General features: G+C 42.6%; 1 protein-coding gene across 1 annotated transcript in view; it reads right to left on the bottom strand.

Moving 5' to 3' along the window:
• The window catches only part of clmpb (CXADR like membrane protein b), a 66,081-nt gene that overhangs the window by 5,910 nt on the left and 34,442 nt on the right, over positions 1–25,729 (bottom strand). The window contains exons 2-6 of the mRNA XM_047593376.1: positions 14,481–14,632; positions 7,760–7,964; positions 4,478–4,645; positions 2,953–3,075; positions 2,343–2,484 (exon numbers count right to left, since the gene is read on the bottom strand). Of these exons, the coding sequence (XP_047449332.1) occupies positions 2,343–2,484; positions 2,953–3,075; positions 4,478–4,645; positions 7,760–7,964; positions 14,481–14,632 (790 nt within the window). The remainder of the gene's footprint in view (positions 1–2,342; positions 2,485–2,952; positions 3,076–4,477; positions 4,646–7,759; positions 7,965–14,480; positions 14,633–25,729) is intronic.

Raw genomic sequence — 25,729 nt, 5'->3', positions numbered from 1 at the left:
TCTAAAAATAGAGAGGAGGACACACACAATGAACCGCAAAACAGTGGCATTCCTTAACACTACTCCCAGGACTAGACACATGGGACTAGCGTTGTGTGGGGGGCTTCATGTAATTCATGAGATACCCCCCAGCCCTGGAGTTTTGTGAATCACATTTGCATAGAATAATGAAATCTGCTGAAATCACCAGTTCCCCAGATACAATTGTTGAGGGGAAAAAAGTTTTTGCCAAGAACACAATGAAAACTTTCCTTTATAATTTTAGCCTCTGTTTTCAATGACGGGACAAGAGCACGGAAGAACAGAAACTTTACGGCAAAAAGCAGCTTTAAAGAGAATGTCTGACCACAGTATTAATCACTTAAAAACTGAGGTAAAGTGTGTGGTAATTGTTACTTGGACCGGAATTACAGAGGGTCAGAAATAGAAACCTCTCATCTGGGCACTGCTGTCTACACCGCATCTTTTTAGGGACAAAAGATTCCCCTTAACTTTGGCAAGAAAAGAATCAAATTTTTAAACAGCAGCGGTTGCTTCTAAATCTAGACCCCAGAGATGTGAGTCGGTAGCTGGTGGTCTGGTAGAAAAAACACTTTATCATGCCTACATTATTTACTCTAAGCTGTCCCCCAACCACGTTGCATTATTCATTGTTACAACAATAAATATGCATATACAGTATGCCACAAAGAAAGGAAAACAATACACAGATTCAAAGAAGAAATATGCATTTAGAAGTGGAGTGATAAAGTGTAAAGAAATTAAAAGCTCTGTGCTACACACACGCAGACAAACACACACACTAAATAAAATACAAAGAGGGAATCGATGAACAGTTGACCTTGTAGTTGTTTTCGTTTTTTGGACACATGCAGACAGGTAGACACCAAGCCACACACAGGCATAAATGGGCTGTTGATGCGTCAGTTAGCATTTAACTTGATCAGCTGAAGTTAAGAACGGATTCGAGTGAACTGCGTGCTCAAGCGGTAACGTACACAGGTTAACACTCGGCTGACATCAATGCTCAGCATCAACCTGCCAAGCCGAGCTTGTGTTGAGGGGAACTGCAGCTAAAGTGGATGCACTGTAAAGCTGCCGTGGTTAAGATGACACAAACAACAGAGTAATATATATGTGTACATATATGACATATTATTTACCTTACAATAAAGCTCCCAGTTTGGGTTCGAGAGGCAGACACAGTCTCTACTTTTAAGCCCAGGCTTAAGACTTTCTTTTTTGATCAAGCTTATAGTTAGGACTGGACTGAACCATACCTTAGTTATGCTGGTACTTTCTTTTGTCTGGCTGAGCTCTTGTCTTCTATATATATATATATATATATATATAATTTCTTCCCTATTCTGGTCTTGCAGTTCTGTACTACTACTACTAATGTATAGTTCACTGCTGTGTGTTCCTCTCTCCCCAACCCACTTCTCTCCCAATAAAATGGAATCGAATAAATGCATTAATCCTAATTATGACATCTGATCCTCCATCAGTTTGAGATCTTACTTAATTAAAGAGATTTAAAGGTGCTGACCTGACTCCAAGGCGCTGAGTTAGACTATTATAGCATTATATTTTATAAGTATAATATAGAGGTATAGCAGTTAGAGCTAGGGTGAATCTAGTGGTGGCTAGCAGCAGTTTGGAGTAAACCACAGGGACATATGAAACCACAGGATTAAATCCTATCGGGCAGTAAATGTTTAATCAAAGCATCAACTTTCAGGGATGATAAAAATAAGTATTTTCAAAAAAAAAAAAAAATGCAGTACCTTTGAGACTGATTGTAAAGCGTTGGTCCCATATATCTAGCATATTGTCAGTCCCTATAGACGTCAAAATGTTGAACTTTAAAGCTGAAATAAACATGTCTACAGCCTCTTACGAAAACTATTTTGGTCTCTGACTGTACGGGGGGGATTTGTTTTACGTAACATTCCCATTTAAATTGTATTAAGCCTTAAAGTCATGCATAATTACGGGTATAACTGCTTTAACTGACAGGTGGGTGCAGTCGCAGGTCACTAGCTGTCTGCAGGTGTCATCCGCTCGCCAACACAGAGACACCACTTAGTTTCAAAACCTCTCAGTGGGGAATCTATGGGTGATGTCACAGAGGCTTTATCCATCTGAAAATGTAAGCTGTGGCTAATCTGACAGGGCAGCATCCATTTGAACACTAACAGAATAAACGATGAACTGAATCTCAGATAAAAACACATGAAACATGCACACAGAGCAGACCTGCACCCGCGGTTTTTCAGCGCGCCACATTTACCGTGGTGACAAATTCTCAACACCCATAGAAGAAAAGATGATGAATAAACCTGATCTCATTGGGTGTCTCCTCCTCCTCGTACTTCTTTTTCTCTTTCTTCCGGAAGACCAGCCAGATGATCAATATGACAATGAGGACGCCGAGGGATATTCCCACCACCGCACCAGCTACCTTCCCGACATCCCTCACATCTGTGAATGAGAGAGGAGGAGGCGATGATGAGAGATAGAGTCACTTACTGTCACACATTATTCATAGGTTTTAGCTTCAAAAATCACAAATACTAATCCGCATTTGTGCCACAGAGCCTACATTCGATCTAAAACAGGGGCTAGAAATCTGTTTCTGCTAAGCTGCTGGATGCGTTGTTTTTTCCACATGTGACCCTGACCGTCCTGGGCCTTTCCGGAAATGTATTAGCGTGACAGTGAAACATGACTGCTGGAGCAGGGGTGATGACCAGTAGCCACCAGTTTAAGTTTAGTGCAGTCTAACATTGAAGCACTGGTGGAGAGGGAGGTAGATGGAATGACAGGGAGGGGAATAAATGTATTTCCAGCTGCAGTTTGAAACAATAACCATCAATCAGCGTGGCAGCTTGGTGCTGGGGTGAAAGCCGCCGGGTCAAGTCACCCCCCTCTGCTCCACCCAAAACTCACGCTGCATTGTGACCTCAATGGTGCAGTTCTCCTCCCCGACGTCATTGCTCGCTGTGCACCTGTAGACACCTGTGCTGTCCATGGTGAGATTCCTCAGGGTCACAATCTCCGGGTTCTTCAGATCTGGGGAGTAAAAAAGAAACGAGTCCTTAAAACTGCCGATTTTTGCATGACCGTCTGCAGCACGCTGTTCATGCATTCCTTCACATTTATGACGCCAAACGTCACTTATAATCACGGGACAATTGAAATATATGTTCTGACGAAAAAAGAGAGAGAGCGAGACGAAGAGAGAACGAAACGGGAGAAAGAGACAGACGTTGATGGAGTGTTTATTTTAGAGGGAGGCCCATCACACTCAGGACGACTTGAAGAGAGTGGCAGGAGCGTGTCTGATGGAGCGAAGGAGCCGCGCGGCCCCATGGGACATTTAGTCATCCCCACCAATGACAACCATGTGATATTACCTTTCACCAGCCCCATAAATAACAGCCGCTGACGCCGTGTGTTATCATCCAATGAAAACTAATTAGAGTGAACAGGTGTTGTTTGGTGGGTGTCATTAATTTGAAGGTTTCGGTCTGGACACGTGCCTCCGAAAACACAAGAGGAAAAACTGAGACAGAGAGGTTGGTACCCCCGGGGTGTTTCCTATAATATACAGTGGAATGAATTGTCCCTGCTGTTAGCTTTTCCTGCTACAAACTGTCTCTGTTTCCGTTTAAAGTCACATAAGTCTGGTTATGATCCAAGAGGGATTGCCAGAATCCACAGCATGTGAGTGAAGTGTGCCTCAGGGCTACTAGCTGCTACAGAGCCAAAGTTTTTTTTGTTGTTGTTGTTTGTGTTTTTTGTTACTGAAAACTAACTAACCGAGCTGCCAGCAGTTATGTGTATAACATCAGATTTTCTCCACTTAAAAGCCAGTCGGAGACTTCATGCGTGCAGGTATTATTCACTTGAGCCAGGCTGACATTTCAGTGTCACAGACATATTCATCAGACCACGGTGTCAGACTCAGTGTTTATATAACTCATCCCGACAGAATACAGCTAGGAATCACAAGGCTGTGGCCTGTTTGATTTCCTAGGAAGAAAAAAAAAAAAACATGCAGTACCCGTTATGTGGTCCTTGGCTTATTGCTCACATTTGGAGCGAGTGGCAGCAGCCTAAAGATAATGGAAGCATGCAGAATCAGGGGATTAACTGGGACAAACTGAGCCCATCTAAGTGCCCTTGAGCAAAGCGTTGTAACTGTTAATTACTCCAGTGAAGCAGCTCAAGGATCGGCAGTAGACGGAGACTGCAGCCGGGCTTGGCTGATTCAGAAGTCGCCGATTGCAGACGTAGGAATGCGCATATGCGGGGAGGTGGAGGGAAGGCGATGCGCTCAGCAAAACACTCACCTGGACAAATGCGACCTATAAAAAATCGCTAATATGAAAATGAATCTTCGTAGCATTCCTCTGCAGAGGGCTTGAATGGTGAATCAGCATGTCAGTGCAGTGCCAATTATTTTTCTTACCTATCAGTGCCAGGTTTGGCAGCTTGCCCAGACTCTTGCCTTTGTCCAGCACTCGCTCCCACTTGTAGCTAATGGGGTCTGAACCATCGCTTGATTTACAGCTCAGCTTGACATCGCTGCCCTCCAGGAGTTTGCCATCCATCCAGCACCTCGGCTTGGAAGGCTTGACTGTAAGAATCAGAAACAGATGAACTCAGATGTGCACCAAACACGACGGCTTTGCCTTTACCATGGCAGAACACATCCGTTTAGAGCATTTAGATGTCGCCCTTTAACATTGTGTCATAAAAAAACACACATGCAAAGTGAGGTTTAAAAGAGAGTACAGTAAAAATAGAAAAAAAATGTAATCATGTAGATGCAAATGTAAGCATTAACAAACGTATAGTTTCATTTCTTATTTGTGGATCTTAAATTGCTGTTGCCTCACATAGACACACTCAGTTCCAATCAGAATTTGAGTCTGATAACATGCCGCTGGGATTTCATTATGGGGTTTCAACCGCTGCAGAGAAAACAATACCTCTGCACGCAATTAGGCAGTCCTTCAACCAGTCAGAGCCATTTCGTTGCGAACAACGAACAGTTCTCAACGGAGTGACTCCAGAACCAACTGGAAGTTGTGTGTGGGTGGAGGACGTTTGGGCAGGTTTCCAGGCTCAAACTGTCAATCAATGAACCAAACATACAGGACCCAACATCTGAACATCAAAGCAAGATTTCTCTAGTTGCTTCACTGTTTGAATTGCTGTAATAAAATAATGTCTTAAAGCTCAAACCAATATTCAGATGTGCAACACATGAAATACCTTTTATGCTTTTCATCATGACAGAACTCACACAAATGTAATACATCTGTGAGAACATCAAAGCAGGCTTTCTGGAAATTTTTCACTGCAAATGAAGTCTTATATCGTACATGATTCTTATATATATCTAGTATTTTTTTTTTGAAATATACAGTAAATGTGATAATCTAAATAAGAAAATTAGAAATATCTTGCAAAATAATATGTGTTTATTTTTAGAATTTGTGGATAATCTAATCATTACTATTATACAGTTCAAAGCTCAAGTCAATATTCTACACTTCATGAATACAACCGTTTTAATAATAGACGGCTGATGATAAAATTACAGCTGAATGATAGATTTTCTCTTTAACAGGACAATTCACTGAAGTATGAATCATCCTATAATGTGAAGCCAAGTGAAACAGTCCAGTATCAGTGTATATAACCTCAGAATGAAATAAAACATAAAACAAAAATTAATCATATAAACTACAGATAATAATAATTACAATAATAACTGGCTTGTTAGGCTCCATGAAGTTGAAATGGTAATGTTTTTATTTCAAATCTATATGAGTTATTTGCAGTTGTTAATGAGGGATATAGCTGGTGACATGTACAGATATATATATAAAAAAAAAAAAAAAAAAACAGTCCCACAGGGAATGGATCAATGTGACCCCAAAGCTGGCTGTGAATGCCTGTGCTAATATGTTCTCCACAGGTCAAAGGTTTTGGTCATAGTCCAATAGCTGTAGGCGTAGTACAGTATAGCTGCAGCCTGCTGAGCCCTGTGCAGCTGCTTTGTTGAGATACAAGCAGAAAGACGCAGCCGCGCTATGAAAGCAGAAAAATAGCACACCGTCTGCACTCTCCCGAGCGGCATATTTTTAGATCAGTGGTGAACTAAATTTAAACACCCATATTGTATTTTTGTCACGCTGTTGTATTAGCCGTGTTAACTTCTGTGCATTCAGGTTTTTTGCTGCTAGTCAGCAAAGTCCAGCAGTGCATGTGCATCTGAAGTGCTAACGCGCATAGAGCCGCAACGTAAAGTCAGACAGCTCATGTACAGTCCTCACTTTGTTTGCATCCTTTTCTCCACATCCTCCTCCCACAACGACACTTTATTCTAAATAAATAGTATGATGAGAGCAGCTGAGCGGGGAGCGCTGCGCCTCTCTCCAGCTCTGTCAGGGTCAGTTGGGCCTAACTGCAGCAAGAAGTCCACAACCTCAGCACGTAAGCACAAATGTGCCTATATTTGGCAATACATACAAATACAAAATACACACGCTAACTCAAAAATTCTGCACATTCACATCCACACTACGTAATGAGAAGAGCGCCAGCATCCAGCCGTGAAAGTGCAAGCGTCCACATAAACACATACACAACCACGAGAGCCGCGCACAAACTCTGGCACACACACATACACTCTCAGACTGTCTCATGCCATGCCAGCTACCAGCTTGGCTGCCAAGCTATTATCTTAGCACGGGGAGCCACAGAAAAATGCAAATGTTCGTCTCTCTCGGAATCGAAAGTGTCACCGCAAAGCTGAGGGCAATTTGTAAAAATCGAGGCACTAACTCACTGAAATGTCTTTATGGAAGAGAGGGGAGAGTGAGAGCGAGAGGATTAACAGACTGTTCCATTAGAAAACCAATAACCGCGGGTTCAACTAATCTCCCATGATGTTTTAATAAATCGCCAGCTTCTCTGACATTGAGAGCGATCTCGCTCCTCCCGCCGGACTTAGTGGCTGCCTTCTGTGGTGTAGACGCTCCCCTTTCTGCCGTCTGTCCTTCAAAGATGTTTAGCCGCTTTGTGATACACAAGCGAGAGACGTTTTGCCACTGAGCTCATTGTAAAGCTGGGCATTTAGAAGCATCTGGATATTTTGGCAAATGAGTTAAAACATAAACAAAGAGAAAAGGATAGGGATAAATTGCACCATGTGTTTGTTCGGGCTTTTCTGTAGTTGCGGGATCTACGTCTGGCTTAAACAAATAATATTTCCAGGTAGGTTATCTGGAGTTAGATTGATGCCTGTGTTTTTTCAATGTCATTCTCAACTAATACAAGCCTGTTATCTATTTTCTTGAATATCTCACAGAGGACAGAAATGTATTTAACTTCATATTCCTCCATGCAGCTCAGTCCCTAACTCAATCAATCAGTTCTGTGTTCTTCCAAACCCTGTTGCATGTTTCTGGTCTCACCTCATCAACAAACCAATCCGAACGAACCCAAACAGCACGAGCAAAATCAAATCACACTGTCTGAATCGAATTGAATCATTAGATCAGTCAGCATGACGGGAGGAAATGTGCCAGGCTAATGATCCAGTGATTAGGTCTGTGTGTGTGTGACAAAGTGTGCGCAGTCTTTGCCATGTATAAATGTGTTTCTTCATAACCTGATGGCTTTTTGTGGGTTTACAACCTGAGAGTGCCCGTATTGCAACGTGTGCAAAAACACTCACCCAGCACGATGAGGTTGACCTGGCTCCAGTGGTACTTTCCCCCAGTCTTGACTTTACAGGAGTACTCCCCAGAGTCGGTCAGCAGCAGGTCACTGATCAGCAGGGAGGCGTCTCCGCCCAGGTACTCCCCGGCAAAGGACAGGCGACTGGCCTCGCTGCCTGTCGCCTCATTGGTGTACACCTGGCCTCCGAAGAAAGTAATAATCTAGACAGGGAAAAGAAGATTTATTTTAGCATTGTTGCTCAGCAGGATGGTTAGCAGGCGTCTGCGTTCCCAAATTCTAAATATGAACTCGTGTAACGTGACAAGCTCATAATGTCTTGTACCGAAACTATATTAAATCCCAGTTTTCCCTCTGCCACTTAACTTGCTTTTCCCTTCCCATACATCAATTTGTCCATTTCTTCTTGAACATGGTGCTTACATTTTGACTGCTACTTATGTGATCTAATTAATGCAATCCAATCCCCCAAAATAAGAGTTTCATGTCACTAAACTGCACGTTTGGTTAACTTAATTTCTCTTTCTCCCTGCAGTAATACCCATGATATATTTGAGGGGTAGACTGCCATTAAAATTAAAATTTACATAACTCTAATGATGATGCATACACAGCTAAGGCATATCCGTCTTGTTCCCTCACTGGATGTGCCGTTTCGAGGGAAGCGGAAATACCAGCACCCATGGGTGACATTGTTAACGCTCACTTTTTAATTAACACTTGGGAAATAATATTTTACAAATGAGCACAACTGCTGGAACGCCGGTATCCTGCCAGTGTTCATTTAGTTGATTATCAGCGAGTGCTGTTATCTCCTTACGGTCCTTCCCACAAGCAGAGCTGTCAAATTGCCCAAAAAATAAAAAATAAAATCTATTGTAGTGATGAGATAAAGGATTAAAGTACTCGCAGTGGAACTGATGCGATGTTAGTACAAAATAACAGGCCGCAGGACTGAACAAATGACTCACACACCCAACACCCAAGTACATGGTAAAATATAGTGCCAGACTATGAATAAATAAAATTTTATTTTTGTTTGTTTTTACGTCTTGCAGAACTATATGTTAGATTTTGTTGATTTTTGTTTGATCATGATGTAACCCTGGTATCTCTGAAACGACTCCACGTCTGCAGCATGGCATAAATTGTCATCACTTTCTATATTTATGACAGTTCGTAAAACTTCCTCCGTACCAGTAACTGTGTATTCATATATTAGCATTCAAGGTGTCCCTACCTGGGCAGTGTCATGACAAGGATGTCTCTGTTCAGTGTTCATAACAGCTAGCCAGTGCATTTAAGAAAATATATGTTACACCTCCTTCACTCTTACGGTTGTAAGTCTAAATCCACAGAAATATGGAAGGTGATCAATTGATACATAACTCGTATTAATAAACCTGGTAATGGGTCGGGCTTTTATACCAGGATACCATATGAGGGATCTATTTTAATAACTGATATAAATGAATTAATTATACAGTTGCAGCACCGTTGATACATTAGCAAACATTAACATTAAATATACATGCGTATTTTGCATGGGTATGCATATATGTAATATGATTGTGTAGGAGCATCATACATACAAAAGTTAGTAGTTAAAAACATAATTTAAAAAATATACCTATAGTGTATATTGTATCTGTTGTATGTTGTTGTTTTTGTCATTATCCAAAATGTTAAAGAAAGGCAAATGGACTTGTACAGTTTTCTTGAAGATGTTTCACCACTCATCCAAGAAGCTTTTTCAATTCTAAAGGACTGGTGGGTTTAAAAAGGAACATCTGTGGGTGTAACCTATAAGAAACCAGATGCTTTTTGTCATTGTTCTTTATAGTATAGCAGCTGAAATGTATACCAATAAGGGGAAACAAGAAAAAAACTGTCTGTAATACAGATTTAAATTCACATAGTAATTCAACTGTTTTCTTTCCCATTTTATTTTCAGCCTAGCCTTCAGTGACGTTTGCAAAGACTGGGCCTTCAAAAGAATAAACAAGATGATTCAAAATTTGGCCGTAGACTAGTATATCTGTAAACCTGTACTGGAAAGGGTTCATTTTCTCTTCTCTTCCTGTTTGTGTCTTTACTTATTTCTGTCTTCTCTCGCTTGTGCGTGTTTGGCTCTCTCTCTATCTCTCTCTCCTCAGTCCGAACGCATACACAAACACAAACAAACACAGCTGTCACAGTGGCCTATTACTCAGGGCAAGTGAGAGCCTGCAGATGGGGACTGCTAAATGCCGGTGCCACAGTGCATCAGCGCCCACGAAACAGGGGCACCTGCTGTGTTCACAGGTGACGACTGGCCATTTTCACACACTTATTCCAAGGATTACAAACACCAACTAGCTTCTGAGCAAACACGTTATGCGCCGTGAATGCAAACAGACATACATTACTGTGCCAAAGCTACAGGCACAAAGCGACGCAGCTTGGCACCTAAACAAAGTTGGGCATGTTTTGAAAGTATCTGCCTATGGGCACACTTCCGCTGACTTCATGAACTCTGGGAACGTATTCCTCACAGGTACGTGAGCGTAGACTGCGCCACATGTCTGTTTATGCTTCGGGTTATGTCTGGGTGTGTTCTGCACACAGGCTTGTGAGCCTGATATGTGAATGCATCGGTGAGCGCGAGAAGCTTAAGATGCGTTTAGTGGAATGACCACAGGGTGTTAACATAAAGCAGTTTGCATTCAAAATGAGGTGGTTTGTGTATTTAATAAAAGTTGAAAATACTGTATGGAGAAATTTATGCATCCTGCCTTGTCTGGATAAAATAACAGCACCTGAAGTCTGCTTGTACTCACATGGCATCAGTATCAGGTTCTCATATATTTTTTACATCACAAATAACAGTGACAGCTAAGTTAGTTTTGAAGTTGTTTAATCCCACTGGAACTGTGCCACGAATGACACAAATTATGTTTAGCAATTTAGTTTACAAGTACATTTTAAGTTCAAAGATGAAAATACACAATTACTGTTGGAAAAACTACAGAGAATAAACGGCCATTATTGGAGGCAGGCTTTTATTAGTGGGGAGTGTTTATTTCTTATTCCCTTTGTTTCATAACAGTAAGTACCGATATATTTGCACATTCTCTCTCACTGGATGGATGATTTGACCAAAAGGAGGACACAGAGGTGACAAAGTCTGGTCTGTCTTTATCAAGTGAAGTCTCTCCAACAAAGATATTACAAGACGTAGGTGGAAACACTGTGGAGGGTAACGTAGTAAATGCAACTTCTGCTTTGACACCATTGAAACAAGGCTAAATAAGGATTAAATTAACTTAAAATTTCAGCCACAATTGAAACTATAACATTTTCCAGGCTGAAACTGATTACATATTAATCTTATCTGATATGAAATGTGCACATTGTTGATTGTCTCACAGTCCTTTCTTTTAATGGCCAAAGCCAAACCAAAGTTGGTATGGCTGGTATGTGATAAAGCTTCAAGTCAGTGTTTTTGATTTTTCGGTTTTAGCAGCCAAAAATACAGCAAGACGATATTTTCATGGTTGAAAGTGACAGTGTTCGCCTTAAGCTTCCCTCCGTTTTGCCTCCAGCTAACTTCCTGACATCACGGTGACGTAGGACATGAAGAGGTCTATAGCCTTGCTACCAGAGAGAGCCCCGGTGACAGAACAACTTATTCTTCGGGGGTCAATATTAAAGCATTTCACAGCCTCCTGTATTTTGCTCTAAATATTTCAAAACCTTCTTCTTGAAGTGTGCGGCTAAATCTTTTTGTTGTTGACAGTGTTTCGTTGACAATTTGGGTTCATGTGACTTCAAATGTAGCTACTGCCATCTGTGGCACCTGTGTGTCACTACATCTATAATTGCACCCAGCCTGTATTTGAAGGTGGCCATTATTTGTTGGTGTAAACCACGCCCTGACTATTATATGAGCCCCAGCTCTTAATTCAATACCAACCACTATTAGAGGAAATGCGGCTAAAATACAGAGAGGCGAGAACAAAATAATTGCTCTCTGCTTTTTATGAATATTTATCAGCGCAGTGCATAACAATTGTTTTGATAATAAAATTGAGTGCTGGAAGGACAGAACTGCACTCAACATCAATGGCATACAGCGAGCCCTGACTAACATGGCACCGCTGCTGTTGTCATTTTCCAAGAAAGGATGATAATTTAAGTTAATAATTTCAGCTTTTTTGGACAATGCATTTCCTTGGTGACAGGGAGGCCTGTGCCACAGCTGTTACTATGGTAACACATTTTGCATAACTACGTGAAAGCCATGAAGGACAATATTTGCTAATTGTCTAGGTTAATCTAGTTGGATTTTGTGCCCTTTGCCCGTCTGTGTTCTTACCACATGTAGCCTGTACATTTGGTAACAGAGGCTAAATGTTGACAAGATGCTCTTTCCTTCTCAACACGTCCTTCCAGCTCAACAAAAGAATGATTTATTCATTCCGCTACAGGCAAAGTCTCGTTCCTAATCAAAATTTCAGACGTTTGATTTTAATTAATGGTGCCTTCAATGTTATCTTCCCGTTAAATATTCATCGCAATGTGCCCCCGCCCCTCCCGAATCATCAAAGCGTGAGACACTTGTTTTCCCCATTCTTTCTTTCCTAGACCCTCTGTTTCCTCTCCACACTCTGATATTCTTTGCTTTCACATGGTGTTACACTTCTCTGCACCTGCCAACACAACAGTGCACGAGCGCATGGCTCCCAAAGAGAAACCTTTTCCTTCCGTGCTGGTGAGATTTTACGCTCTGTCTGGTATCAGATACTACATTCACTTTGGGTGAAGAGAGGCAATGATTCAAAACCAATGAAACAATAGCAAAATGTCATCAGAGGCTGTGAGACACAAAACCAAGTTGGGGCCACTGACAGACTTCAGGACGGAGTCGTGCTGCTGCTGCTGCCGCTGCTGCTGCTGGAGGCTGCAAGACACGATGAGTCAGCTATCATCTATTGATTTCATTAGTGCCATTTTGCAGACACAGCAGTGTGTGTGATATAAATCATCTATGTGGAATTAAAAGGATGCCTCACCGCATTTCTGAAAACCAAAAACTTACTATAAATTGTAAAACATGAACTGTAACTCTCTCTTTTTTGTAAACTATTTAAGCCATATATTTTCTTTTATTTATAATACAATAGACTTAGGAACAGATTCCTGATATTCCACACAAAATTCATGAACATTTTTAGGCATATACAAGATGGGGAAGGGAGCAAAGGGATCAGCAAGTTAATAATCCAGTTGAGATTCCAGGATCATTGTGTCACTAGTTTAGTTCATTATTCAATCCATGTTCTCAATTTGTACTGTTTTTCATATATATTGTGTGGACATGATCTTTTTGCTGTATAAGGCACTAAATAAATAAATGAGTTCTGTAATTCCAGACATATGACTCTTTGTTACTTCCAACAAGTGCACTTTTTCGGCACATGCATTAACAGGAAACTTGTGGGACACTGCAAGTCAAAAGCAAGACCAAACTAACCAGGGTCCAAAGTGTGGGTATATTGTGGGGAAGATACTATGGAGAACCCCGTAAATGTTCCTACACATGCCCCACGTGTCATGACAGTAGCAGCGCCCATAGTGCTGTGCAACTGCCCGCAGAGGCCCCGCATGAGTGCCAAAGGGGCGTGTTTGTTAGGTCATATATGTGAAAGGAGTTAAGTCATATATATATATATATATGTGTGGGTTTTTTTGTCGTAAGTCATGTGTGTCTGACAGAACTCATGCAGTTCTATTTTAACCAGTCTAAACATGGGTTTTAATCATGCCATCCCTCTATAAACTGCAGTATTTCAACTATATTTTACTGCATTTTCAACCCGTGGCTACAGTTGCACCGTTCTGTGTCTGTGGATGGTGCACGCTCCACAAAGGGACCACCAAAGCTGCTGCTGCTAACGGGCTGCACATGCTACACCTTCTGTGCAGACACGGTTTTTAATCCTACCACAGCAGCTGGCTGTTGGTGAACTAATGCACGCTGAAGTATCTAGAGACTCTGCAGTCTTTGCTGAGGTTGTGTTAAGGAGAAACACCGCAGCAATGCAGGTCTGTCTGCTAGCCAACATTAGCTTGGGTTAGCGGTTTCTAGCAGCGTTCCTGCTCTTCAGGCTACAGTGCTCATTACATACGCTGCCCAGCTAACAACCGCTCGCGAGTTTGAAAGCGATGAAAACGTAATTAGGATAATTAGGTTTTTCACGTCTAGTTGTCTTGGTGTTTATGCCTCGTGCATTTGAAAAAGTTGAAAGGAGACGGTCCAAGGTTAAGGATAAAAAAGGAGAGAACAGTGGAGTGTTCCTGTGTGAATGCCACTAAAACTTGAAGTGCCACAGTAACTTCGGGTATTAAGTTAATGTGCAACTATTATGGCTCCTGTTGGAAATCAATCAGCATGACCCAAATGGAGGAAAGATGGAGAATAGATTAAAAAAAGTTTGTGTGTGTGAGAGTGGAAAGAAAGTCAAGGAAATGATATATGTAAGGTAGATATAAAATATGGCAACAGGCAGAGGTCTGTGTTTTAGAAAAAATTTTCCGATTATAATTTAAATAAGGAAGTTTAGTGTTTTTATCCAAGTCTTGATGACATACAAAGGCTAGAAACATTTTCATCTCTTCATGTGTTTATATGATGATGAACTGTGATCCAGTGGGAAGTAAAGTGAATCTGATCTTACCACTCTCTGTTTGGAATTTGGTTTCTGCAGTAGCCACTCGATGTCGAGGGAGCCTGACGATGGTAACTGGTGGTGGCATGGTAAGGTGGCATTGTCCCCAACGACCTTCTTCATCTCCGTCTGGGCCCCCGCTGACAGCAGGCTGAAGAGAACTGAAGGAGAGGAAGAGAGAGGTGGGGAGAGGGAATTAAGCGGTGAGAGAGAGCTAGAGACACGATGTAAGGGGGCACTAGCTCAATCTAAGCTTGAGGCAAGAAACAGATGCCGAGGATAGGAAGCAAAACCAATAGAGGAAGAGGGAGGCGGGGGGATACGGGCCAAAATCCCAAAAGAGACAAGATGGGGATTGTGTTTATAGGAGTAAATGTTGGCTAGAGAGTTCAGGGGAAAGTATAACAATCTTTTAACATAGAATATAGCATTCTTATTCTCATTCACAGCAGCAGTTTTTTGAGTCGCTTAAATTCCTCAAACTTTCCGTGGCCACTTTCCCGTTGACCTTACGGCTGCACATCTTTTGCAATATCCACAACTACTGTAATTACAATAACACACATTCTGAAAACTCCCACAGCCTGCTAAGTCGAGATGGGTTGCAATAAAAAGTAGCTGTAATTAGGAGTCTGCACAAGAGAGTGACTTTGGGCACTGGCCAGACTGTCAGGGCCTGTGTCTCAGTGGGGGAGCAGCGAGGCTAATTTATTGGAGGATGCAGGACAGCCCGGCAGGCTTGAGTGGAATTAGCCGGAGGCGTCACGAGGGGGGTTGCTGGAAGCTGAAACCGTGGATGGTGTGAGTGTTTAGATTGTGTGTGTCTGGAGGGGGCGGTGCACCGGTGAGATATTCGACTACATCCATTTGGTAGAAACAGAGCGCTGCAGCTCCACTAAGCTCACACTTGCGACATATATTTTTGGGCTCTACAACATTTAACTTAAGTACATGCCTTTCAGGGGACCTTGAGCACTTAAAATAAAACGTATCCAGCCTGGCAGGTGAGCATTTGAGGTGCTGTGTAAATATTAGTACTGCTTTTCATTGTCATGCGACCAGCACCCATATGAATGATGAATATTGACAGGTGTTGTCTTCGACTGAAAAAATGCCTCATGCTGTCAGATGTTCCACAGGAGGACACATGAATGCATCAGCACTCAGTGGGAGACTGTCGACGTGTTCGCTGGTCCACCCTCATGGGAGCCAACGCCCTGTTCCCATAAGTGATCTTTGGGCCAATGAAAATGTCAGTGAGTCAATGCTGATCCACTGAAACCACGGTTCCCCAAAGCACTCCACCCATACAAATCACATCATCAGGTAGATTCCCCCTTTTATTAAAGTTTTGGTTTCAGCTCAGTCTCTATGTTTCTCCAAAATCAACCCAAGCTCTGGGCTACTTGCTGTCAGTTAAATCTAAAGTTTCCAATTGGCATTCAAAAGTTGAATAGAGAGACAGGGAGAGCAGTTAGCTGTGGGCTGAGTGTTTCTGTGTCCCTTTGGCAGCCCAGGAATGACAGGACGAATTGCTGAGGTCCTTCTGCTCAGTTGGCCCACCTGCTCATTTCAAATCATTAGTCAGCAGAAAAATAAGGTCCACCTCTCTGCACAGAGGAGCTCCTACACCCTGAAGGTATCCCCGTTTATGACTTTTTAATGTAGCATTTGCAGGGTCATTCATCTTGTGGGCTCCCCACCAATATTGGTTTGGATGTCAGGAGCAAGTGGGAGAGAAAAAGAGAGCAGGCTTTGCGACAGAATAAAGAACATACAAGTGGGACAGCGTTCAGACTGTATGTGAGTGCACGGCTGGGTGGGCCCAAGGGTGCGAGGTAATGCTTGATGGTGGTATAGGAGTCTGCTGGGAGATCTGCGCCCACTTACTCCCCTCAGCACCTCAGGCTAGCCTGTGCAATCAGTGCTCCAGACTCATCAGCAGCCCGATAAGAGCTCCCTGCTTCCTTTCTCACCTTCCACCTCATCCTTAACTGCCCACTGCTTCAGCTCTAGGCTCTGTAAATGGAAGATTTTACCAGAAATACAGATACGGTGACCGAGAAAGCAGACAACTGCAATCTTTTCCCACATAAAGTACTTGACTTTCAACTAGCTGACATTAAAGTGGCCTTCAAAGAATGGCAGAGGTTGCTTTACTAGCTTTGGCACTCTTGGTATCAAAAATGCGCTGCATTGCTCAACAATGAGGTCTTGAGTAAGAAAGAAGTTGATGAATTTCACATGGGAAAAAAACAACGAAAACAGTATTTATTTTTTTACCTGAACCTATAAAAAGTCAAAGGTTTTTGTTGTTTTTGACACAGTCACTGCTCCACACTTTCCTTTCAGTCATGCAGAGAGGCTTTTGTGCTATGGAATGGATGACACAGTGCTTCCAAAATAAGCTTGCCTTGATGTGAGTTTGAGCTCACATTTGGATTGGCCTCATTCACCGTGTGCACAGCTGGGACATTTGGACTGCAAGACCCCATCATTTGTGTCAACATCGACTATGAGACACAACAGAATTCATCTCTGTGGCAGCTTTGCACACATAGCATGGAAATCCTGTTTGGATTTGGTTTGGGTTTATGTTCTTGGCTTTCCGGTTTGACAATAAAAACTGTGAACCACATTAGTTTCTGTTCAGATAACAGATCCGGTCACAAGGGCGTGTCTTTCACGTTTCTTTCTGAAATTCCACACGGACCTGGGGAAAGGCCATCTAAATAAACACGGCCTCACTAAGGGAGCGATAAATGTGGAGAGGACTCACAGAAGCCGGTGACATATCCCTGGCGATATCCTTCATCCCTTTTTCTCTTGCATTGTGTCTTCTTCGCCCAAACCCTCCCCAGCTCCATTTGGCTCTGATTCATGATTTCATTTGTGGCTAGGTTCAATCTTCACCCACAGAATGAAAGAAAGAAGAATGGAAGAAGCACATCATAATTAACAAAAGAAAGTGGGCGCTAACAGCAGAGGTTTAGGAAGAGAGAGAATGTGAGAGAGAGACGGATAGACACATTTGACAAAGAGAGAGAGTGAGAGGCTAGGGTGAAATATGGAGGAACCAATTTCTATGAAAAGGCCCTAGGGGGAGTTGTGCTCCAGTAAATCCGCCTTACAGAGCCCTGCAATCTCATTATAGTGTAGCCAGTGAGACGGACAGACAGACAAACAAGACAGGCCTGGATCTTTTGCGCTGCCCAAAGTCAAGCCCTATATCCCCTCAGTCAGCATATCGGTCTGGCCGGGGCCTTTGCCACGTCCAAAGCTTATGACCTCTGGTGCTCACACACAGCAGATCAGAAAGAGCAGGGGATGAGTGAAAGGACAGGGAAAAATGAGGTTGAGGGAGGACTGGAGGAATGGTGCAATGCATTTTTTTTGAGCACTTACGGTAAGTCACTGGCGTGGAGGAAGGATTATGCCACCACAAAGATGGTTTTAGACACAGGTTAGCAGATGCACAAAAGGGAGAAAAAAACGATTGCCGGTAACAGCATTTAATTTCTTCTGACGATTTCCTGCTGTGTGCATTCAGGCAGCTCTGCCTATAAAGAACACATGTGGATGCATAAATAACCGCTGGTGTGCATGGTGTATGCTTTATGCGAACATATCCTCTATCTCAATCCCGCAACCACTGCTACCCGTCCGCCTAATAGAGATGCAAGGGACTATCTTCTGCTGACTGTAAATCAGTTCTTGAGTGCACAGTACACAGCTGTGTGAGACATACAGACTCAAGTCCCATTTGAGTGACGTTTACAGCCTCACTGCAGCAGGCAAAAGTAACAATCATTTCCCAGCCTTGCTAGTCTGTGCCAGCTCCAGAGCTGTTTATCCTCTGTCAATAACAGGTCCTGTTTTGGCCAAATCAATGGCAAATGCAAATACTATACATTCATTGTCTTTGCTGTCACTGGGAAACTTTTTATCTGACTTCATGGCATGCTGAGAACAGCATAGGACATGAGGCATCAACAAAATACTAAAAACTGGGCCTTCCAACACTCACACAGGCATGGCAGTGTGGCCCAGATTTACAGATAGGTCACATCCTCCCCTTTCCCTTTTGCAGATATCTTCGAGGATTGAGGAACATTGAAAAAAAAAAGTCCTCAGATGTTTCAGCAAACAAGAGGATGCCTCCAGTTGCTACAACAAACTCAGAGTATGCAAAAAATGCCTCCACGCAAGCACCACGCGAGAGACCTTTATTCATCCAGTCAGAGCTCGCTTTTTAATTACCATTTCTTAAGGGGTTAGTCTCTTTAACATGTAGCAACTTATCATGCCCCATTAAGACACATGTTTTGCATATGGCACACTACAGTACGGTCTTCTTGTAGTTTCAAGGTCCATCTCATGAATATATTGCTTCTGTGGGAATCAAAGGGGTTGTTTTTTCTTCAACTGGAGGCTGGTTCTTTGAAGGGATAAAACCCCATAATCCTTCTTGCCTCACACACAGCGGCCGATGTTACCTTCTGCTGACTTGGAGCTTTTGTCAGTAACACTTCAGAATGAGGTACATGGAATCATTAATAAGGACAGTGCAAAGAGCAAACAAGATCCAACTGTTAATTAGCAATAGCTTACAAACAACTCCTAAATATAAAAGGTACAAAAATAGTCTAAACATCCACTTTTGTACATCTTAATATGATGCCCTATTTTAATATCAGGGTGTTGTTCATTTAAACTGAATCTTGAGAAGAAAACTTCCAAAAGTGAGAGCTATTTTGTTCATGTTCATCTGTGATGACTAATATCTAAAACCAGCTAGAGCAGTAATGAGTGCATTTGAAGAGGAAAAGAAGTAATCATTTACACAATAATCCCCTTTAACCTGGACAGGGAAGGCGAATGGAAAAAGTAAAAGGCGACCAATGTGGGAGGAAAAGAAAGATGAAATACCAATGATGACTGAATAATGCAAGCCCTTGTGGTAAATGCTCACCTTAGTTGCTTTTATTGCCTTCATTAGCATCCCTTTCATGGGCTTGTCATTGCTGTCATGTCGAGTGATAGCAACACCACCCCGCTGACAGATCTCCAAAATAGATCTGAAATTAGTTTCACGGCAAGCACTTTTAATTCCCCCTAAGTATTCTGCATTTTCCCTCAGCAAAATAAGGAAGGAGGACGGAGTACGGAGGAGATGGGAGAAAAAGCTAATTACACCATTTCCCCAGAGGCCGAGAGAGTCAGTGAAACCTGCTTACAGTGCTGGACACATGTTATCAGTGCTGCATCTGGTGGCATCACCCATACTCACGGGCGGAGATGTCCAGAGACGCTAACGCCGCTCCATAAATCTTCTGGGTTTAGCCTGAAACTGTCCAAAGGACATAAGTCTTTCATCAAGGGCTACACTTTGCTGTGAAGTATCAACGTCTTCGGTATTATGCGTGACAGAAGAAGCCTGTCAACTTGCACAATTTTGGTTTGGTCCCTTTACAAGTGCTCCAAAAGCACACACATACTGTACACGTATTGTGTATTTGAAGGGAAAAAGAACACCCAGGCACTGCACATTTCTGCAAGCCATCTGACTTTTGTGGCTTTTGTAAGCTAACACGTGACCGAGTGGAAAGAGTGACACACTGAAGAGTTAGACAAACTCCAGTCTCATGGACAAAGGAAACATTGGCTGTCATTGGCTGGAAGTTTAAAAATTAAAAACCCATTCATCATTTTTGGTAAGGATAGTCCCCATTTAAAATGTTAATTACAGCAATGAATCTTATAGACTTCAGGCTGACTTAGAAAAAAATCTCCAGTAATGTGCGTGGCGTTACACCATTTAGAGGCATACATCGAGCTACACAAAACACCATACAAGATGTTTTCCTCCCCTTAAATGTGCTCAGATTGAGCAAGGTCCAAATGTCAAATAGTCTGTTTTACACCAGATAACATGCTTCACTTTAATGGGGCTTGGACATTGACCTCTCTGTGCAACAAACAGATCCTCCCAACATCTGGAAAAGCCTAAACAGACCAGCCTGTGTTTAGATATTCACTTTGTTCTGCATGAGCGTCTCCACATCGGAGATTATAGAAAGGCATGCAGCAAAGAAGAGAGGGAGTTAACGTCTTGCAGAAACTTATCACCAAGGTGACTGATGCTGTGTGTGTGTGTAAAGGGCACGTCCTCCCTGCAGCACATGTTCACAGCCTGGAATAAACCTACTGTCCCCCACTGAGAAAACACATTTAATGGAGGACAGAGGAGAGTGAGTCTTTTTACATATCGTTAGCCTAATAGCCTAATTGCCTAAGTCATATTTGAACGTTTTCGGAAAACAACAAAAACATAATTTGTAGGAAGCACATTGGTATCTTTATTGATATTGTAACAGTAATTCAAAAAAACAACTTAGGCAATTATGCTATTAGGCTAGTGATATGAGGGAATTCACACACACAAAAAAAAAATCCTCAATCTAAGTGACACGTTTCCTTTTTGTTTTGAATTCCGCTGTTGCCAAGGACATTTTGCTGAAACTCATTTTCACTAGCATGTGCCTAAGATTAAGGAGAAAACAATTGGTTGGTTTCGGAGCGGCAAGTCGGCAGTACGGGATATCAAAAGAAAACAACTCCAAATCCGTTTAGACAAATTGCATTTGCTCTGACAGAAATCAGATTTGATTTCTCCTCACAAACAAAACGAAACTTTCTCTCTGTTCCCGTACACAAGCCTTTTTTTTCTTATTTCCTCTCATTTGACAAACATTTTTACCAGGGCTGAGCTGATTTCTTGATCTGAGTGGCATTAGGGTGCTTTAGGTATTTTCCGTTAGGATAGAGCTTTAGAGTAAGAGTGAAAAATATTCCCAACAGAGACCTCCAGTTTCAGTCCTGTCACTACAGCATGAGCAACTTGCGTCTGTCAAGATGTCGCAGTGCCAGTAATTCATTAAAACACAGGATGAGAAAGGTTTGTGGGCTTGCTGATCAACTTAAGGCCTTCATGTTGCGCAGTGGTATGGTATGATATCATATCAGCTAAGCACTGCTGGAATTTAGACAGATGGGCAAGCTATGATATACACAGGCATAAAGCCCACAGTGTGTGTGTAAACAACCGATTTATCCTGTAGCTTCTCCTGGCATCATCAGGTATCTGTGGGTGCGGTTCCCTTTTGCGCAAACTGTTCCTCCATATCCCCAGTTATTTATGTGGTCTAATCTCAATTTGTAGCTGGCAAGCATGTGAATGAACTCCTCTCACATTGTTGAAGTGGCTGGACATGGGCACTGACCTCAGCGGATCAATACTTAATAAGCCTTTGTGCTGCCAAGTCCATTTTGCTGCAATCTGCAATTTTTTATGTCCATTAGGTTGAAAATAGAGCTGACTAGGTGTATGGTCACAGGAAGTGGGAAGCATCGGGGTCGCCCCGATGATGGATGCTTCACAATAGTGTGATGCCGATGAAAACTTCACATACTATCTACCTCATGCACTATAAAATACTGCACCCCTGGCTTTTATTAAATGCAATTCAATACCCCAGTGGTGTTTCAAAGAAGCATTTAACAACTTGTGGGAAGACAATAAATGCCACAGCGGGCTATATGGTTAGGTGGCACGTGACAAACAAGGAGAACAAGAAAAATCCTAGGGCTAGTGCTATATTTGGAACAGCACTAACATTTTACTTAAAAGGAAATTAAGATACTTCCAATTCAGACAGTTAAGCAGTGCATTTGAGAGCTCATAGTTGGGTGTGTGTGGATTCTGAACTCCTCTCTTATTCCTTTCCTGCTCATCCTCGTCTCTCTGCACACACAGATTTACTTCCATTATTTAGGTCACTGCAAATATTTGTCTGATTATTTGTGACACTCCGAAGTCTAAGTTCACCTGGGGTTCCACGGCAAAGCCTCCCTCCACAAACACGCTAATTTACTTCGCTGGATCGACAACACAATATGAACTGAACACAGCAGCTCCCATGTTGTACATTTCATCGGCTAATTGAAAACAGACAGGGCGCTAACCCGCTCTCTCCATCCGCCCAGCGCTAGCGCCCTGCGTCACTAATACAGTATATTAACGTTGCCGCCAGTCCTATGGTATGCATCTGACACATAATTTTACTTGTTCGGTTAAGCAGAAAATAACAAAGCCTTACACGCAAACGACAGGCTGATATTGCTGCAGCCACCACCACAGCAGCTGCTGCTGCAAAGGACAAAGAGGTAAGCTATCCATCTAGGCCCTTGACTGGGAAGGACACGTTGATGGCTGCCATTTCCCCAGAGGTGGGCAGATGTCACGTCTGTTGTTGCAGCTGTATACTGAAAGGTGTTGACTGGTGTGGTGGCCTCATGATGGCCAGAGTGGTGGCTGTATGATGACCAGGGAGGTCAACAAAGGCAGCAAGGCTTCCAGGAAAGGCCTCACTTAGGCTCATTTAGGAGAGCTAATGGACCAACCTACCATCTGTCCTTATGATTAGCTAAGCCCATTCCTGCAGGACACTAACCTTATCACCTGCTAGGCGCACACACACATGCATAATATACATCTACAATACATTTCTATGTGCAATGGAACAAACTCGCAGAAAGCACCGTATGTGCCAGTAGGCTGTATTTAATTACAATAATATATGGTATATGGTTTATCATGATTGTGACAAGAAAGGAGTTCACGATGGTTTAGATGTATCCTACTTGAAAAACTTCCCTATATTAAAGCAATGGTAGGTTATTTCAATACTAAGTTTGTGTAAGTCTCTGTCTGCATGTTGCAAGCTAAACACACACACACACACACACACACACACACACACACACACACACACACACACACACACACACACACCACACACACACATACACAGGCACACTTCTCCAAACAAATACGGTTGGCCTTTGTGCTGCTCAGCGCCGCTTCTTCCCACAATCCCACCCCCTCGTCTAGGAAAGGAATGCCCACGCGGCCACATCCGAGGGCGGAGAGAAGATTGAAACCAGATGAATGGAGCTTGGGTACAGCGTGCTCGCTGAGGCCATATTTCACTCCCCAAAGCCTGATTAAAACGAGGTGCAGCACTAGCTGGGCCGAGGCAGCTTATTCTGGCTCGGAGAAGGACATTTACTTGCAGTGACACCATGGGCTAGGAGGAAACGGGGCGAAGGTCAGAACTAAAGTCTCCGGAACTGGCTCACAGTATCTCAGCAGAGGTTTCCTTGAGAAAGCACAGAGAGTTCTCACATTTGATCGCAGATAAAATACATCCCTTCAAGCTTTTAAATTTTGATTGCATTTGATTCTGCCTTAAAAAAAAAAAAAATAGAAAAATTGTGCGTTTTGTAGGGTACAGTGGCTGTTACAGGGGATGTGTAAAGTAGGCCATCGGCATGTGTTAACTGACGTGCCAAAGGAAATGAGGGCAAACTGCACGAATTGTGGAGCGAGGGCTATTGGCGTCATACAGAAGTTACTGTAGATGCAAAATGTGGATTACAAGATACAGAGAAAGCCCTGATGCTACACAGACACATTTTATCACCGTTACTAGGCCTCAAAATTAGAAATCCAATTTTGAATTAGAGAAACATTAAACTACGCTTTTAGATTCTGAAAAGTATTGGGACACTTTATGGTGCCAAGAAACCCTCTTAGATTAAATAGTGAACCTTTGAGAATATAAGAGTGTTGTGGTGCCGTAAAGGCTTATTTTACTTTAGACTCTTGCTTACAAGATAAGACTGTATTATCAAGAGACATAATGCTCATGTTTGTGTCCTCAGACATGGAGCAGTGGTGCAAACTTTGGACAAGAATTGATTTGGAAAGAAGAAAGAAAAAAAAGCAGCCAAACACGTCACGTGTTATTTCCTCCTGTCTATACGTGTTAGCGTGCTCACCCTGTCAGCGCGCCTTAACACCCACTAAGGCCATGTTATTGTGTATGTGTGGCATAGATGCAGGGAGACGGTGTCATTTGCATTCTTTCTGAGGAAATGGGCGGAGCGAGCGAATGCAACAGAGTGGAATGGAGTCTGGCTGCTGTACGTGAGCGTCTGTTCCGGTGCGCGGAACTTAACACATGTGCGAGTGTGACTGACTGGTTACCAGCCTGTTTTCGCCGGCCGTCTGCGGCCGCCTCTCCTGAGATGGCGGGGCAGAGCGGGAGAGTTTCCTGCTGTTTGCCTTCTCCTGCCTCCCCGTGCAGCTGGTCGGCCGCACTCGCGACCCGATGCCAAACACGCTCCCTTCTATCCCCCTGACATTTTAGCTATGTTACCGCTGAAAGAGCTGTGGCTCGCCTGCCTGCCGCCTGCCTGTACACATGAGTAAATAAAGCCCAGCTCATTTCATTTGGTCATAATGTTTAATCTACATTTGCTTGGTCAACGAGAGGTTAATCTCATTAACTTGTGCTAAATGGCATGCTCGGGCATCCTCTGACAAGACGAAGGCTAGACACAAGTTAATTAAAAGAGCAATTAAAAGAAGACAGTGAGTCCCACTGAACGGTGGTAATATGTTAGCTCCTTTGACATCAGTGCATTGATGTTGAATAACACTATTCTACTGTAGTCTGTCACTAATAACAAACTACCTTTCACGACAAACAAAGGAGACTAGTAATAGTGGGACAATAGAAAAAGTCTATCCTGAGATTGGCTTGTTTTATGGCCGAACATGTGCTTCAAACTAACCTTTAGTGTTGGTTGTGGTCGCTGTACCTACTGTGAGTCGTCTTATTAAAATGCAAGCCTCACCACAATACACACACGCACCCATTAAAAATGTTAATCAACTCCTACCGATTGTTAAAAAGCTGGCACGCAATTAGTTGAGAGTGGATTGGAGAAGGTTTAACTGCCTGCTGTGAGTAAGGGGAGCACATTACAGTGGTGCTTTCTCGTTTAGCTGCACTGGGATGCTAAAAATGAACAAACAAATAAAAATGAAAAATAAATGGAAACGTGAAGAAAAGTTGGAGTTAGTTTACGGAAAAGAATAGAGCAATATGCAGTATTGTCATAAAGCAATTTACATAATCTCTCCTTCACTGACGGATCCTCTCTTCTTCTTCTTCTTCTCACAAACTGAATTATAGAATATTTGTAGAGATGCCTAACAGTGGAAGCTGGAACCCTCTGTCTAGAAATACGCTGAGCACTTTTTCATCTCAACCTACATCATTATGTACTGGTGCAAAAAAAAAAAAAATGATTATACAACCTGAAGAATTCACAAACAACTATTCCTC

This window comes from Mugil cephalus, chromosome 9 (assembly GCF_022458985.1).
Source record: "Mugil cephalus isolate CIBA_MC_2020 chromosome 9, CIBA_Mcephalus_1.1, whole genome shotgun sequence".
Lineage (NCBI taxonomy): Eukaryota > Metazoa > Chordata > Actinopteri > Mugiliformes > Mugilidae > Mugil > Mugil cephalus.
This window is presented reverse-complemented; position numbering and strand designations above follow the sequence as displayed.